This window comes from Sesamum indicum, linkage group LG3 (genome assembly GCF_026168435.1).
Source record: "Sesamum indicum cultivar Baizhima isolate 11 linkage group LG3, ASM2616843v1, whole genome shotgun sequence".
Classification (NCBI taxonomy): Eukaryota; Viridiplantae; Streptophyta; class Magnoliopsida; order Lamiales; family Pedaliaceae; genus Sesamum; species Sesamum indicum.
In genome coordinates, this window is record NC_142659.1 from 19,537,971 (window position 1) to 19,556,182 (window position 18,212).

Consider the following 18,212-nt stretch of genomic DNA (forward strand, 5'->3'; position numbering starts at 1 on the left):
ACCCCCTTATAAATACAAGTTTACTCTTCTATGTTTAGGGCACTTCAAAACACCTTTATGACCATCTAACGTCTCTCACACATCTCTTACTCTTTAAATCGTCTCTCTCATTGTCTAAACACTTTTTAAACACTATTTGAAACATTCTCTAAGCATTCTACAAGCACATTGTCACGTGTTCTTGCACTTTTTACTGATTTTATTCACCATTCAATTTCAATTATATTTATTTATTTTTTGGCTTTATTCAATCTCAAATCCAATACTAATTTGGGCGTCGGAGTGCTAACACCTTTTTTGCAGGTCTTCCCTTCGAAATTTGCGTACGTTTTTGCCCAAGTTTTGAGCATAGTTCATATCCATTGGACCCATACAATTTTTAAACGCATCAATGATATAAGACTATTTTCTTTCATTCAAGTTGAATTTTTAAAATCAGGGGTATTTAATGAATTTAATCGCAGAAGTATACTTTTGACACCATCTTTTAGTACACAAAGCAAAAAAATATAACCTTAAATAATTTTTCTTTGAAAAACTAAATAATCAAGTATTAAAAAGTTTAAATTATTATGTTGTATTTTACTAACTTATATCAATTTGATATTAATTTTTTTTAAAAAATAATGAATAAATTTTGAATCAAAATTGATTAATATATTTCATTATTGCTTAAATAAAAATAAATTTGAAAAAGACATTCATACCCTTCTGACTCCAAATATTATCCTACAATCTCAAAAACTGAAAATAGAAAAAAGGGTCTCTATCCTGGCCTTTTGATTGGGTCGCTTCCAGATGGCAACATCATGATCCTCCAAGTCTGACCCTCATCCGAAAAGGCCGTCCCCATATACTTCATCCAATTGAAATAAAAAATAACAGATAGGATAATAACAGTTGGCTAAAACTATTGGATCAACACGCAAATATCTGTACGTCACCACACCATATACACTTCTCCCCGCGCCCTCCGAACACACTATTTCCACCCCGTTCCCACATCAAGAAGTCGTACCTCACGTTCCGAAAATTGTACATTCCACTGGAATCATCAAAAGCTCTCTGGCATTCACTCCCCATATATTTTCACCCTGTCCACTTTTTCCAATTTTCATTCATTTCCCCCAATTAAAGCGAACAACTTTCTGCAAAAACCGATGGAACAAAACAACCCCCAGCAGGGCGCCGCGCCGCCTCAGGCGGCGGCGTATCCGCCGCAGCCGCCGTACCAGCACCTCCTGCAGCAGCAGCAGCAGCAGCTCCAGATGTTCTGGACCTACCAGCGCCAGGAAATCGAGCAGGTGAACGATTTCAAGAACCACCAGCTCCCATTGGCTCGCATTAAGAAGATCATGAAGGCCGATGAGGACGTGCGCATGATATCGGCTGAGGCGCCGATACTCTTCGCGAAGGCGTGCGAACTCTTCATACTCGAGCTCACGATCAGATCGTGGCTCCACGCCGAGGAGAACAAGCGCCGGACGCTCCAGAAAAACGATATCGCCGCAGCGATTACTCGCACGGATATTTTTGATTTTCTGGTGGATATTGTGCCGAGGGATGAGATCAAGGATGAGGCGGCGGCTTTAGGGGGAATTGTTGGGCCACCGGCGGGTGCTGCTGGGGTGACGGGTGTGCCCTATTATTACCCGCCTATGGGACAGCCCATGATGGGTCGACCTGCCGTGCCCGGGGTGGATCCGGGTGTTTACGTGCAGGCGCCACCCCCATCTCAGGCGTGGCAGTCCGTGTGGCAGACCACCGCGGAGGATGGGTCGTATGCCAGCGGTGGTGGGAGCAGTGGACAGGGCAACCTGGACGGTCAAGGGTAATTCTGGCATTTCTCTTCTCCTTCTCTCTTTCTTTATCTCTCTCTTGCTCTGTTTGAAAAATTGGAACTTGACGGCGATGCAGTTAATTCTAGGGTTTTATGGTTTATTATTCTTCTTTTTACTGTAGAATTCTGCCCTTTACGTGCTATAGTTGTGTACATCTCTTGTATATGCAATGCTTGTATGTTTCCTCTACTTTTAGGGGCGTGTTGTATTGGTTGTATCTTTCGAAGACTTTTCGCAACATGGAGTGATTCATGTTGCAGGAAATTTTGTTTCCTCAAATTTTATAAACTGAATAGCGTTCTGTTGACTCCCGAAGATTGACTTGTTTACTTCACTTTTGAGCATATTATAAGTTCTTAGCTCAGATTTATGAGGAACTGCATTCAATGAACATGTTACTTATTGTCACCGAATCAATGTCTCAGTGGCTTAAGATATTGCGTAGCCTAAGTCCAAGAGAGATTTTAACTCTTGAATTATGACTTTCCTTATTTGTTTTTACAAACTGGAGAACAGAATATTTGTTTGCTCCTGCAGGCTACTGTTTAGAGCAAATGTTGAGTTAGAGGAGATGAGATAACTTTCACCATTAATGTAACACCTTTTATACTCGCATCGAGACAAAATGGTGTTATGAACATCCATAATGAAGACGGAGAGAATTCGGACAAATTAAATAGGATTCTAGTTCCTTTAATGTTTTCAAATTTGTCGCAAGCACTTTAGGTTGTGTGTATAAGTAATAAGTATTTATTATCAAATAAAAATGTTAGATTGCGTACAAGCTCAAAAACAGCACTTGAAGTGCCCCACTATGTGAAGCTTGAATAGCATAGTTACTTTTTAGTGCTTGTGAGGACTTTTGATGTATAGATCACACGATGAAGTTTGCTCTGGTGGTTCTTGAATTGGATGGATAAATTTACAGATTTAACTTTTAAATTTAGTACTTGAATTTCCCTTTCTGAGAGTATGGATAATGCGTCGTTGTGCTCAACCTGCTACTTGGGCTCAGACTTGCAATAGGAGGTGCATGAGGCATGACAGAAATGATATCTGAAAGGACATTGTGCATGTATTGGTCTAAGCATGTCACTTGTGCACAAGGCAACTTGGATTGCTGTGCTTCACTGGTGACGAGGGAATCTGGGCCGTCGGATTATGCACGTTGAAATAATAAGATAATGCGGTTAGCCAGCTTTGGCCAAGTGGAAAAGACATGCATAAGAGTTACTTTTAAGCTTATATATTTGGTTTTAGCATAGGCCTAAGGCGTGATGTCAATTTGCTTTAAGACCTGAGAAATATAGTGATGCTTGTAAAAACAAAGTGCTTACAGCAATTCTTAATAGAATTTTGTCCTAGATTGTCATTATATGCAATTGACTTTCAGTGTGGGCCAGAATTTAGCAGAATAAGTTATAGCAATAGTTTGTTGTTTTATGTGGTTCTGTTAGGGATGTATAGGTCTTGGTTCCATGTGGTTTTGATATGTTAGTTTCTTTTTGTAACACATGTTTTGGAATCTTTAGAGGTTTTGGGATTTTACTTATAAATTGAACAACTATTCATTTGGGCCAGATTAGTGCCAAATAGATGGCCTTTGGAAGTCTCTTATTAATGCCGCATAGTTCCCTGCCTAGAAGAGGGATATTTCTCACTTGAAAGCCATCGACAAAAGGACTATGGAAAAAGATTAACTACTATTTCAAGAATGTGCTGCCAAAAACTAGAAGTGAACTATGGTTGTGGCTGCCGAACTTGCCATCTAGTTAATTATATGCGACATGGATAAGTTTGTCAGGAGTGAAAGAAAGCTGACTTCAGTGATATTTAATTCCATTTTCTACTTATTTCACTATTTCTCTATGCTTGACCTCTAAATATCCAATTTTACTGACCCTGCTTGTGTTGATTTCTAAATGTATCTGTACTTTTTATTGTTACACTAGGTTTTCTCTCTGATTCAATTGCTACCCATCTGAATATATGGTAAAATATCTTATAAATAATCAAGTCAAATTGATTTGGAAAAATGCTATTTTTTTCTCTTTTTTCCTTTTCTAAAGACCCCTCACCTTCACCCCTTCAGCCTCAGGTGGGGTGGAGTGTGTTCAAAACTAGTTGTTAAGCATATCTTGCCAACATCATCATGCTTTTGCCCGTTACAGTTTCTGCTCATACTTTGCTTACCCTGGTTCTGCATAGATTCATGATCTTCTTTCCCCTGCTCTCCTCATTCACTGTTGTCCAACTTTACTTCGTATAGCAGCTGTAAATTTAAGAGCTCCTTCAGTTCTTTGTTGGCTGGGTTGCAGGCAGCTTTATTCTTAGCAGCCCCTTCAGTTCTCCGTTGGCTGTGCTACTAGCATCATCGATCTTATTCCACTTCCTTCCTGGATTCACCAAATTCAGTTGTAGAATAAAAACTACAAGATAATGGCCAAATGTGCACGGAAAAACTGAAAATACTGTGTCTGTTAAAGTATAAAAAATATCAATGTTTCTCCAACGACCAAACCCCCCCCTCCCTCCAACTAAGTAACCCCACCCTACGACCATGGTATGATTCTTTTTGGCCTCCTCTTGCCAAAATTCCAGCCTATTCGGTGGAAACTTGAACTTGAAGGGTGAGCACCTTGAGGATGAGAAACATTAAAAAGTTGTTATGTTAGGAGGTTATTGCTGCAAATATTTCCTAAAGGATTTCTTTCTCCTGCAGAAAGGAAACGTATCTGGTGTATTTATGTTAGGTTTTAATTCATGATGGTCAAGAGGACGTTCCAATTGGAGGACTTTTAACTGTACCGGATGTACTGTGGTCCTTTGGAGAAGATTGACTATATTCAAGTGGGAATTTCGATATGGGGAAGGATTCGCAATAGCAGTGAGGGTGGACAGGATGGAGATTGGTTCTGCAAAGCCAAATTATTCTAAATAGCATGAGGTTTGTTATTTGGAAAATGCGGCTCATATAATGTGATCGACTGAGAACTTGTTGAATTACCACACCTCATCTAAAAGTTAAAGCTACTAGAAAGATGATTATTTATCATTAATATCTTTAATATACTCCCTCACGTCCGGTCATTATTCTTTTCCTGTGAAGCTTTGCAAATGAATCCTTTCTTTGTAATTGTTTGGTTGTGAGATTTGAACACACGCCCCTTCTTCAGCCTGTCTCTTGTACCATGTTGAATGACCACCTCATCTAAAAGTTGAAGAAGAGGAGAATAATTTAATATTTAATATCTTTAACAGTTTTGCTGGGGATATAATGTGGGAAAATTGACATTACAATTTTAAATGCATGGTTCATGAGGCTTTTGTTTTTTTCAAGACCAACAATAAATGTTCTAGTACCTAGTTTAACATCCAAACCTAAGGAGATTACAGAAAATGCCTGAATAAACAGAAGACATGTCAAAGCCGCTCGAGAGAGGGCTATACATGTACTCATCATTCATCTTCTTCGCTTCCACTTCTGCCCTTAATTTCTCATGTTTTTGCACGGTTACTCTCGTGTTTTCACTAGCCCCATTGTTCGTTCCCTCATCCTATCATTTTTTTTCACCTTTTGATAGAAGATTTCATCATTTCCATGCTATTGGTTCTAAGTGTGTTGCCATGTAGTTTGAGTGGATTTATTGGACTTAATCTTTTCCATTTTATAGCAGTTTCTGTTGTTCCTGATATTTACTTTCTCATTATTAATTTTATGTTGTTTCACTTTTTAACTTCAGATTCGCTAGTCTTTAAACTTTCTGCCAAGAAGAGATTCAAAGTATCATTTTGATATGAATTTGGAACTAACATCAAATATTGCTCTTCAGTGATGTATGTCACTAGTTTCTTACATGTGCAATGTGGTTTTCGGACTTTTGTTGCTTGCTTTAATTTAAAAATACTTCTGTTGAATCCTGCCGTGCTGTATCTCTTTTACTGATCACTTTTGGCAATTTCCAGTTGCAAATATGTTTCTAATTAATGTTTAGCCCTTCTACTGTTTCATTTTCTTCAATAAACATCAGGTAAACCATGTTAATTGCAAATATGACTTGCCTTTTCTCACTCTCTCGTATTTTGTCACATCATATACACGTGCAAATTAATTGTGGAACTCTCGTTCTTTGCAGTTGAAACAACTGGTATACTTGCAATAGAGAGTGGCACAATGGAGAGTCAGTGAGTTGCTGATGTTAAATGGAAATTTGTCTTCAAGATGAAAGGGATTCATTGCACATATCCATAAATCTTGGTCTTACTGTATTCCTTCATGCTTCTAGAAATTTGTGTAAAACTTGATTTCGTGTAGGTGTTTTAAATCTGTCATGTGCGGATCATGTTTCCTGTGCAATGATACACTGAGCTAAGTTATTAGAAGTGTCTATCTGATTTACCTCGGAACTTAAGCTTGAATTATCCTGTCTTTCTTTTCTTTCGTTCTCAGTTTTCTTTCTGCTCATCTACATTGTATAAGATCAGTACAATAATAGGCTTGTGTAATTGATTGACACTTGAATGCAAATGCAATTTTGCTCTAATGTTCATGGCTGGCCTGAAGATTGCAAAAGAGTGTGTTGTGGGAGATGAGATCCACGTAGTTGGAGAAACGCCAATTCAATCTATAATCATGTGTATGTTAAGCTATTGAGAATTTCAAGAAAGCCCAGGATTCTGTAAGCCTAAATCTTCTGCCCATCTGTATAGATGAATTTATGCGCATCTGGAGGTAAGTCCCTTTCTTACTGCTATCGCCCACAAAACTGCTCGATGGATTTTTCTGAAAAAGACGTGTTACGGTGCACAAAATGTAGTTGCATTAGTCACTCCTGGTATTTGAAAATCCTGGAACCTGCCCTTGGATGAAACCAAGTTTTCTTCACACAAGAACTCCTGTGAGAACCACTTTTCAATCATTCGATCAACATCATGGACTACAACATGTGTCGTGTTTCCTCGTCTTGCTAGTATGCTAGCTGTGTAGATGGAAGCCATTCTACCAGGGGAGTCAGGTCTATCACCCCTCGGCCCGTCCACTATCACCACATCCCACATAGTATCATACACTTCATGTGGGAGATTTGACAATCCCAGATTGCACTTTGACGCTTTAGGAAAGTAAATCTTTGGCAAACAGTCGGGATTTTCTCTTGCATCTTTGAGCAGTTTATAAGCTTCTGATGCTAGTGTGCTGTACGTGATCTTGTGAACTTGTGTATTGTTCCTGGACTTTATTACACTAGATTTCTGGGAACTCTCCTCAAGAAAGATGGTGACACCTCCAGCGTTCATGGATGCTATATTCGAATATTGGTATTCAAGTCCAAAAACAAGTAGATTGCATGGGACTCTGTGTGACAAGAATTCCAAGAGAAATCGCATCTCCTTCTCCGTTAGACTGCTGGCATTCTCAGACATCGACCTGCCTTTGGACAGAGGTCGTGGATGAGAGATATTATGCCCGCAAACTGACGAGGCAGAGGAGCATTCACGTTCATGGATTGGAGGCAAAGCAGCTGGAGACAGGGACATAAATGAACTAGTAACCATACTAATATTGAGAAATCTGAAAATGGAAGCACCGCATAAAATGAAAACAAGAACCGGGACGAGCTTCCTCTTTGTGAACTTCATCCTCCCTCCTTCCCCCTGACAGTACTTCCGATGCAGAATCTGCTTAAAACGTGACTTTGGTGCGACTCGCGGCAGTAATGGAGTGTTTGGGGTGTTGAGAGAATGAGAATGGTATACTTCTGGTGGCATTTTGAGGCTTCGGCATCATCAGGAGTTACCATCCCATCCTCATTAATAGTGTATGAGATTTTTAGGTGACTTTTCAGATAATTATATTGGTGGGAGTGAGGAATTTTCTTGAGTGAGGAAGAAGGGATGTGTTCTGATTTCCTTTGGTTTTAAGCAATTACTTTATTTAATGTCCTAGGTGGATCTCTCATTAGCTGCAGTTTGTCCAAGTTTGAATTGTGAAAAGTTGCTATTTTGAAAATCTAAATCACACTTGGTTGGGATGGAAGAAAAGCGTGCTGTTAGGAGTTGTTGCAAGGACGCTTTCAGTCAGTTGAACCCTGGCCAAGTCTTTGCCACCCTCCAATTATTAGCTTGGCAGCACCCCATTTACCAAATTCCTCATCTGGAAACTTTTTTTATTAATTAAAATTATATGGTTAGAAATCCCTTGTGGTGTGGCACAACTCAACGGCTTGGACTTGAGATTTTCTACGAAAAGTTTTAAATTCAATTCTAGATGGGTGGATGAGTGTATTGAATGTGTGCGTAAAAAAATAAAATGGAAAATTATATATGGCTAAAAATGTTTCACTCTTGATGTTTTTGGCCTAACTTTGAATAATTGATTAAAAAAGACTTGACGTTTATTGAATTAATTATGAAATTTGATTTTATAAAAAGAATTTGAAATAATTAATTTTGTAGAATCATGATTGGGCAAAAATTCAAAATTTTGACTTTTTTACAACATACATTTAGAAACGTTTCATTAGAACTATAGCCAAATGCTCGACTTGTTAAAACTTAGGAATAATTACACGGCCATTCCACGAGATTTAGTGTAATTATACGTAAACACCTATGATTTGTTAAAGATTTAGTGTTAAGTTACAGACAGTACTCTTAAGTTAGTTTTCACCTAACAAATAGATACATCTGTTAGTAAAAAAAGTTTTGTTTAACTTACAATAAGTCCGTAATAAATTAATGGAGAATAATATATATTTTCCTTTGACCTTTTTGCTAACATTAACAAATTCCATGAATAATATAGATGAAGGTATTTATTAGACGAAAACAAATATTAGAGATATTGATATAATTTTTTAAGCCACGAAAAATCTATATTTAATTATCCAAACCTCATGCGAGAGCGGTTGTAACTATTGCTAAAATTTATACTCAACATTGGTTTATATTATGAGTAAGAGGGCATTTGACTGAGTGTTGTAAAATATTCGGAACACTTATTGTATTTGTAAAGTGTTTGGAATTTTTCTATAAAATTTGATTATAAGATTGAAAAATAAGGTGATAGGAGTTTTATAAGTTTTTGTGAGTATATAAAAGAGTTCTTGAACTATTGTAAAACTTTTAATTAGCTTCTTTAGTTTTGTTATTGTTAACCGAAATTATCATTACTACCCTTTTGTAAGTTCTATGATAGATGGTATTTTATTTAGATACTTTAGGAATGTATTCTAAAAATCAGATTTGATGCCTACTGAATTTCAGTTGCAACACAAGAGTCGAAAAATCTTCATAAAAATTTTAAGATTAATGGGAACTAACCTGCAAAATAAAAGTTAACACTCTTATGCTTATTTCTTAGTAACGGTTTACTGAATTAAATGAATGAAAAACTCAAAATGATGTGAAAATAATAGTGCAATGTGATGATAAAAGTGATATAATTCGTATGGGGTGCAAAAATCAAGCTGAAAGTAGCTAAAAACCGAGAGATAATTGAGTGTGTGAGTAAGATTTTAAGTGTGAAAATAGATGCTACCAAATGACTGTTTGGAACCTCTATTTATAGGCCATCGTGGAGCAGAGTCCGGAGACTAGTTAGGGTGAATCCAATGCCATTGGAAAGCTACATAAGTTAACTAAATATATATATATATTTTTTTTCATGATTTGGACTTATCTTGAAGGAGTTATAGTCTTTTGACCGAGTCTTGCTTATTCCGAGTCTTCTGGGATTCTATTACTTGCTAGTTATCAATAAGGCTGCCACTGGATGGCTAGGAACCTCCTGGGGATATTTTAGAGTGATGTATCCCACTTAATTGGAAATTTATATGATGTGTCCACCTAGCTATTTGATGAGTATTATGCTGATAATGGGCTTGCTCCTTCAGCTTAGTAGTTTAGTAAAGATAAAAGAAAAAGCTTTATGGGCCTTATTACATGCTCATAGGCCAGTCGATTTGGAACTAGCTGGGCTGATGGGTATGTCTTGGGTTGATACAAGAAATATAGAGGGGGTATCATCATCACCCCCCTCCCTTCCAAGGGTGCAGGTTATAGAGCTGGATGAGTGGAGTAAGAAGAAAATCCTGCAAAGAAGGTCATCTTTTTGCTCGTGTTATCCCAACTAGTTGACAGGCAGACCTGCTGGTCAAGCTATTTTCCAAGAGAATGAATCTTATTCATGTGGATTGAGGAAATTTCAAATATATCTATAAAAGAATTAATTAGTCATCATTACAAAAGGTAGTGTTTTGAAGTATTACTACCATAGATTCCGCTCCGGTGCCCTTTAATTTGTGGATGCTGGCTACCCTCCTCCCTATACCCCTGCTTCTCTATTTGATATACATATTGGGTTGGCTGATGCCCTTGAGCCGAAAGAGGAGGTCCTTCACGAGCTATCATAAATCCTTCTGTGTGCTGGGCAGGAGGAAGGATTCTAAGGGCCCTAGATGATCAAGTGATGGAGGATGCTTTTTCTCTTAGGGCAAACCCCCAAGCTAGTGGTGATGAGAGTGTCCTTCCTCCTATTGATAAGTAATTGTTCTTTCTGCACAAGCAAATAATTTAACTTTTGGGTACCTCTTGTATGAGGTTTTGGAAATGACTGGGTATGGGTTTGAATACTGTTGGTGTTTTCTGGCACTACGTGCCTTGGATTCTATTCTCTCCCCCTCCTTGCTATTAATGGTTTACAACATGCTTTCCCTTTGATTAATTGTTGTTGGATTTTGGCATACTTCCTTTCCTGTAAACTCTTAGAGATATATGCATGAACATACTTGTTTTTTCTTGCAGGTCGAAATAGCATGTTGGGATATTCCAATGTTTTAAATATAATTGCATAATCGCTTCCTTGCAGGTGGTTAGGGATAAAATTGGAGGGGGAAACCCTGAATCTTGCTATACCAACAAGTTTAAATGATATTTGCTTAATGTAATATCTTCTTAAGTAAAGAATGAGTAATTTCTTAACTTATAAGGTGGTAGCCTGATACGTTTTTTCCTGCTAATAGGACAGGTTGACTAATACCTTCTCCCTTATCATCAATGCATAATTGTCCATGTCTAGTGAAGATAGACCATGACCTCTTGTACCACAAAGTAAGCAAGCATAGGAATACTGGGATATGAGAGAGCAATCCATATAACAAGTGAGTGTATGCAAATCATAAAATGGTAAACCAAGTAAATGTGCTTGCTAAAGGTATCTTTATTATGGCTCATAGCCTAAGAATGCACTAGCTAGGGGCACTTATTATGGCTTGCAGCCGATACAGAAAAATGAGTGAGAGTGAGAGTGAGTGCGCTAGTTGAGGGCAACTTATTAGGGCACGAAGCTAGCATGTATGCATGCGCTAAGTCCATAATTCCAAGTTGGGAAAATGATTCAGCCAATTTATGTAGATCTGATGGATCTGCTCTTGTTACCTCCATTATTTTATAGATCTGATGGATGCGATGATCAGGTCTTCTCTGGTCTTTAGCTTTAAAATCTCCGTGGCCTTCCCCTTTTGATGAAGAAGAGGTACTATTCCAAATGTGTTCCTAATTCGCTATTGTCTCAATTTGGATGTTTCAGGGTTATCCCTTTGGTTTATCTTTAGATCTGCAACTTCTATCTTTAGATTTGCAAGACCTTTGTGTAGATTTGAGAGGATTTTAAGGATCTTGTCCACCTTTTGGCTCAAGTTCTCTATTTTCATAGGTATATAGATTAACCTATGTTCATAGTCTTGTACCGCCTTTTGAATTTCTCTTAGTCTTGTGAGATCTTCGATGTATCCGGTTCAGGTTCTTTCCAATCAATTCCTTTAATAATAACTTTAAGAGCTGTACTGGAAAAGGAATTTACCCAGTCTGGTTCTCTTTGCTGGTCTTCTACTATGGATTTTGGTGATTTGCAGTCCTTTAACTGTTCCTTGGTAGCTCCTTCCGGATCTGGTGAATTCTCTACCATTCTTCTTATTCTTCCTCGGAAAGAGGTTCTAGTTCCTACTTTGTTGTCGCTGTGGCCTTGTCTAGAATTTCTAAGACGAAATCCTCTCGTTGTCTTTCCAAGATCTGAATATACTCTTGGTTGTCACTCGAGCCATCATTTGGTATTTGGAGATAATTTTCTCCCTCTCTTAGAATTTTCATAAAGAAACTCCATCTTTGATCTTTCAAAATTTGAAAGTATTTCCTGGTGTAACTCGAACTTTCGTTCGGTTTCATTTTCTATTAAAGAGTCTTCTCCTTTAGTGGAAAAGTATGTAAATGTAATATTAACACATATATTTTTTCAATAAACTTAGACTCTGATATCATTTTAGGCGAGCATGTTAAAAAATATGCATTAGGAGGCAAAATAATTGAAAATGGACTAAAATGCTCATTTTAAAGTTGGGAAAGGTTAAAATCATCTATAATTCTGCCAAATTCGTGCAGAGGACTAAAATTGCGATCTTTTTGGAATTTACAGGATTAAAATTGCTAATCGTAAAGTTATAGGACCAATAATGCCACCCCCTAATTACAGAACTAATTTTACAATTTTCCCCTTCGGCCAGGCATATAAAGCACTTTTGAAGCCTTTGCCCACTCAAACTTGTGCGTCTTTGTTTCTATACTCCACAAGAATATAGGAGAAGAAATAGAAAATAACGAGAGGTCATTTTTTGAGTGTTTTGTTCAGTTTTATAGAGAGAGGAAAAAAATGAGATATGTATATATCTTGAATATTTTGTATGTTTGATTTTGTTTTCTGAAAATCAAAAATTGCTATTAATTGTCAACTCATTTTTCCTTTATGTATTTATATTTGTATAAAGATTTTATATGTAGGGTGAAATGAATTGTACATATTATTGTAATTACATATAACAAAAAATCATTTACTAATTTTGTTTCAAATATAATTATGAATTTAATGAACTATTTATTTTTTTAAATGATCAATTTTGAAATAAAACATACGGGAAAATCAAAATTCTACAAATCCATGTACCTAAATTTGAAACTATGTTATGGATTAAATTACTAGAAATTGAATTGCAAGCTTTTCTCAAGCAAATAATCAATTATGTTAAAAAATTTTTGAACGTTCTTAATAACTTGGCAATAAAAATATTTTGCGCAAACATGACAAAAAATGCACCTCAATGCTACATTAATATATTTATGGTTCAAGAATCAATGTTTACTGAACATTGAGGTTGGAACTAAGTTTTAGTTTGGGAAAATTCATCCTACAATTCAATTATAGCTTAAATAATCTACAATCTCATCGCTAAATCTGACCCACAAAACAGTGTTGAAGTCCCACAAAGCCATTGATCGAGATTTCCCCATAGGGTAAAATTCTAAACTTCAATTTACAAACAAAAAATCAGCAAAACATTACAAAGATTGAAAAAACTTAGATGAGAAAATGAGAAAAATTCACCTATCCAATGAAGAGATTGAATTTCAACAACTCAAAGGAAAAAATTCACGAAAGAGCATAACTTCACAACAAAACCAAATACACTATATTGTATAAAAAAGAGGAAAAATCAAACCAAAAAAATAAAGAAAAAAAATCATGTTCTGTCGGCGCCACCAACAAGCATATGTGTGTATTTAAATCCATGCCAATATTACATTTGGCTTGTAACATGACGTGGTTTATCTGCAGATCAAATATTAAATTTTCTGAAAATTCTCTTTTTTCCCCATTTTTCAGAACTTTTCTCCATATTTTTCTAATTCTTTCTAATTTATTTTGTTTTATAAAAAAGTTGGGGGGCAAAGTGCAAATGATCCTATACATAAGAGAGTTGTTTGCATGTACCTTTACAATTTTATTGAACCCAAAATTGCCCTTAGGCACGTGCACACACGTAAACGAAATATTCCATCATTATTCCGCAAAATCTGCCAAGTGCAACAAAATCAAAATATTGAGTGAAAAAGTGTAAAAAAACAAAATGGGGGCAAAGTGCAAATGGACCCGTTAGGGGATGTCTGCATTTTACCCTTCCCAAAAACATACCTTTGCTAAAAATATGACATGCAATTCATTATATGAATCAAGAGACAAGATTCCTACAGCCACTACATTATGCTCAAATCTTAACTAGATACCGATACTCCGGGCAAACATTCTTGTTTACAGAACAAGAATCGGTATAATCTAGATTGATTTATTGGATATGTTTGGGGATTTCGCCTTTCTTTAAGTGGGAGAGTGCGTATTCAGCAGTGTCAATGAGATCTTCAATGTTGTGAAGAGATTGCTCCTCAGAACCCACCAAGAAAATGGCTCGAGCCTCGGCCTTCTTTGCCAGCCTTGCTGCTAAGTTGAGTGGCAAATCTGGTGAATTAAGACTCCTCAATATCTGGCGGTACAGTGATAGCACCCGGCCTCTGTTCCTAGCCATGTCCTCCGCAGTCGCCCATATCAAGCCTTTTGCCATGCTCACTTCAGAAAAAGTAGACTGCACGAACAATCTGTGGCGAACATAGAAAAGGGCATTGTCAATCAGGCAGTTCATCAAAATTTTGGAGTATCCCAATAACCCGTATCATCAAATGCAGAGAAATCTACAAGAAAACATCAATGCAAGCAGATCACTTTAACAGGGGATGTAAACAAAATGTTGAAGAATTTTGTAAGAAATTAAGCCGTTTGAGTGAATATTTTACGATCAACAGTCAGCAAATGGAAAAGGGAAATGAATCACCTGATAAACGAGGGTTTGGTCCTTCTTGCACAGTGCTTGAGATGAGGAAAGGGATACAGGAATGTGAATTGAACATCGCACAATTAAAATCCCTCCATTGCTAAAAGTTCTATGACATGAAATTTCAACAGTTTGAATCACCAGTTAGAAATATTTTCAACAACGGTCCACCACCATCAGTCTAATAGCCAAAACCGAGGGGGATTTCGTTTTTTCCTCAGAATCCGGTGAGGGGAAGGGTGATTTGCAGGTAGGGAAATGAGAGACAGATTATGGCTGGTTCAGAGGGACGAGAGAAAATGGGCAAAAATGAGGAGGAAAGAAAAGAACCACAATACAAAGATGTCTTTTAACACTAAAATATCCCAAAAGAAAATGGCCCAAGCATTTCCTCTGTTTTGGGCCATCTTCAAGATAGGGCAGCAAATAAATCCAAACACTATGATCAGAATTTCCATGCCCCAAATATCAATGAAATATGGTGATATTGACATTTGTAGCCCAGTATATAAGAAGTCTTCTCCTATTTCTACGTGGTTGGCAGCAAATAAATCAACTATCACAACTTAAAGAATGCAAGACATTGTTTGCATATTAAGGAGAAGAAGATGATGAATTTCAAGAACAAGAGTGACAAGGCAAACCTATCTAGAGCTCAGATATCAAACTACATTAACCTCATCTCCCCAGCTTTGTTCCATAATACCTCCTGCTTTCACTAGAAACTAGCTTCTGTTCCATAATTCTCTTTTCTCTGTACTCATTTCTGTTTACCTCAGTAGTGCAAATATCTTAATGACCATGGAGTTTTATAAGAGGTCCTACTTGTAAACTTCAACAATATTTTTAACTATGTTAACTTGGAGAGGGGGAAATATAAATTTCAATTAATATGTTAAAACGCCATAGCATAATTTCAGCAAAAGCACATATCAAGCACCAAGTCAAGCAAAATACTGACAACACCACCTCAGTTTTCAAAGAAGTAGAATCTCAAGACATAAATTTCAATACAGAATATTCTAAGCACCATCACGAGCAATCTGCTAATGATAATAACTCACTTTTTCTCTCCAAAAAAGAAAAAACTGAAGCTCCTAATAATGTAGCAACACGAATTCCAAGAACTTACATGGAAAAGCATTCTCTGCAGAAATTTATACTCACATGTATAAGGTATCTAAATTCACTTCCCAAAAATCATCATGAGCATTTACTTGATGAATTCAGTTTTGCACTAGCAAAATATGGTATAACAGGGCACTTTTTTAATTAGCATATAAGTCAAAATCATATAGAATCCAGTTCTCTTATTCTGGAATAATATCCAGAAAACATCTAATCACCACAACTGCATTTGGTTTAATACCAAGGGACAAAGATTAAGGGATGAAGAATCAGACAGTTCCTTCAATTTCTCTGTCAGTGAAACAGGCTCCAAGCCAATGTATTGATTTTGATTTCCTCATTATAAGCTTATGTTGCAGGCAATTTTAGAAATAAACTCAACAGTTCTACTAAACCACATATTTCCCAGCCATCAATACTCACACAGCTGAGCTATGCAGGGTGTTTTGTCAAATCAAAGGTACACAAACTAGGCCCAAAACAGAGATTCAGATATCACGGATTAAGTTAACTGCACTTTAAACTACAATGTGTTAGCAATATAATCCATGCCGATCAAATTCCATGTTAAGAATCCCTTCCTGAAACATATATAACAAGTACGGATCATTGCAATCAGATAACCAAAGGAATGTCAAGTTTTTATTTATCATTATCATTTCCAGTAAGACAAAAGGAATTAGCCAATGACTGCTGGTAATAAGAACTTCCTACCACTTTTACTTAATTAACAGAAGAAAAAGAAATTAGAGAATGTCAAGGCAGGAGAAGCGTATCCCATGGTAATTAATTTACTCAGTTTTACATTTCAATATTCTGCTTCCAAGCCCATTGATCAACATGTACCAAATCGTAAAGCATATTACAGAAACCATGATACAGGAATAGTTATTACAGTTTCAAGATTGAACGAAGTGAAAAATAGAAAGCAAAAGAAACAGCACTCAGGGTAAAGAAATTGAGTTCAGAAAAACCTCTAATTTCCAGTTCGCACCAAGTTTCTTAAAATAAGCCTCTCAAGCAAGCGCTGTAAAATGAATTGTTCACAAACAACGAACCCTTATCTTATCTCGGCGGATTCTGATGTTAAAATTGAACCTGAAGCAGACGAGAGCGAGAGCTTATGAAGGCAATTTCAGTTTTTCAACGTCAATTTGAGCAAGCAGTAGATGAATTTGAGCAAGCACGAGCTCGAGCTCGAGCTCGACACTGCATTCCCAAGCTCGAACTCGAGCTCGAGCTCGAGAAATTGAGCCCAAGCTCGAGCTCGAGCTCGTCAGCGCCTGGACCACGCGAACCACTCCAGGGTGCCTCAGGCGGACGAGTCGAGCCGCATTTGCCCGAATCACATCCAAAAATACACAAATGGAGATGTTACCTCCGACGTCACCGGCGACTCAATAGATGATTCTGCAGTTTCAGATTGACATGATTGAGCCCATGACTGCAAAAATTCCTCAATCTCTTCAACGATGTGAAGAGTTTTTAGAGCGCGGCCACGGCGACATTTGTGATATTGGCAGGGATCTTTTTCTTCTTGTAGAGAGTTTGCAATTCTTTCCTTGTGGGGGGGGGGGGAGAGGGGGAGGAGAAGTGGTGGGTGGTGGGTGGCGGTGGCGGTGGCGAGGGAGAGATGGATTTGGGGCTAGGGTTCTAAGGATTTGGGGAAGAAAAAAGATTGGAGAAAGAATGGAGATTAGAAAGAGAAAGAGAGAAAGAAAAAGAAAGAAGAAACGAGAAAAAGAGAGAGAAAGAGATGGGTGTTGACTTTTGTTGTATTATTATTATTATTATTATTAGTATTAGTATTAGTATTGGTATTAGTATTATTATTATTATTATTATTATTATTATTATTTTAAATTATGAGATTGAATCATCAAATTATTACATAGATATAGTTGAAATTAATATATATTCACAATTTGCAAAATTTATATATTGATAAATGTTAGTATAACATTGATCTAACTATCATCTCACATTGTTGAACAACATGGGTTAATCGGACCATCAAAATTCAGATAAGACCGTTAGATATGATCAAACTTACATAAAAATACGTTTGGTAAAGTTCTAAACTTATTGGATATACGGATGTCGAGATATCGTACTCAAAACATAAGAGTAATCATTCAAGACGGTGTATCGTTAAATCAGGCCATATGATTTTAAATCATACCGTCAGATATAATCTAATGGACACAGTCTTGTATATATTTAAATTTCGTATGAATCGGATGCCCGAATTTTAAGATATGGTAATTATTGATTAAATTTTTTAATCTAATTATATATATAATAAAATAATAATTAGAATTGTTTAACCATCATCATCATCATCATCATCATCATCATTATTATTATTATTATTATTATTATTAGATTAATTCATAGAATTACTAAATTTTGACATAAATTTATAAATAATAAAAAATCATAAGTGAATTACTTGCCAATTTAAAAAATGTATAACGTAATACAAATATATATTAAAATATAACATAAAGATATTATAATAATTTTAATTATA

At 36.5% G+C, this 18,212-nt stretch overlaps 3 protein-coding genes across 8 annotated transcripts; 1 reads left to right on the plus strand and 2 right to left on the minus strand.

Moving 5' to 3' along the window:
• The first annotated feature begins 1,099 nt into the window (after positions 1-1,099).
• Positions 1,100-6,260, plus strand: LOC105158091 (nuclear transcription factor Y subunit C-1). Of its 2 annotated transcripts, XM_011074726.3 has the most exons (2): positions 1,101-1,831; positions 5,978-6,260. In XM_011074726.3, exons 1-2 carry the CDS (start codon positions 1,161-1,163, stop codon positions 5,979-5,981), a joined length of 675 nt encoding a protein of 224 aa, XP_011073028.1. In that variant the 5' UTR covers positions 1,101-1,160; the 3' UTR covers positions 5,982-6,260. The 2 variants fall into 2 exon arrangements, with proteins under 2 accessions (XP_088734902.1, XP_011073028.1); XM_088878776.1 differs by lacking the exon at positions 5,978-6,260 and having other exon boundaries at positions 1,100-1,835.
• Positions 6,261-6,535: 275 nt separating this feature from the next.
• LOC105158128 (glucuronoxylan 4-O-methyltransferase-like protein (DUF579)) lies at positions 6,536-7,712 on the minus strand. Its single transcript, XM_011074766.2, has one exon. The coding sequence runs from the start codon at positions 7,605-7,607 to the stop codon at positions 6,639-6,641; it is 969 nt and encodes a 322-aa protein (XP_011073068.1). The 5' UTR covers positions 7,608-7,712; the 3' UTR covers positions 6,536-6,638.
• A 6,149-nt stretch (positions 7,713-13,861) lies between these two features.
• LOC105158092 (COMPLEX 1 LYR-like protein) lies at positions 13,862-17,405 on the minus strand. Of its 5 annotated transcripts, none has more exons than XM_011074728.3 (4): positions 17,058-17,402; positions 16,674-16,777; positions 14,552-14,660; positions 13,862-14,318 (listed from the first exon to the last, which is right to left on the minus strand). In XM_011074728.3, the coding sequence occupies exon 4, from the start codon at positions 14,282-14,284 to the stop codon at positions 14,012-14,014; it is 273 nt and encodes a 90-aa protein (XP_011073030.1). In that variant the 5' UTR covers positions 14,285-14,318; positions 14,552-14,660; positions 16,674-16,777; positions 17,058-17,402; the 3' UTR covers positions 13,862-14,011. The 5 variants fall into 5 exon arrangements, with proteins under 5 accessions (XP_011073030.1, XP_011073029.1, XP_011073032.1 ...); XM_011074727.3 differs by having other exon boundaries at positions 16,654-16,777; XM_011074730.3 differs by lacking the exon at positions 14,552-14,660 and having other exon boundaries at positions 17,058-17,405.
• Between the last annotated feature and the right edge of the window lie 807 nt (positions 17,406-18,212).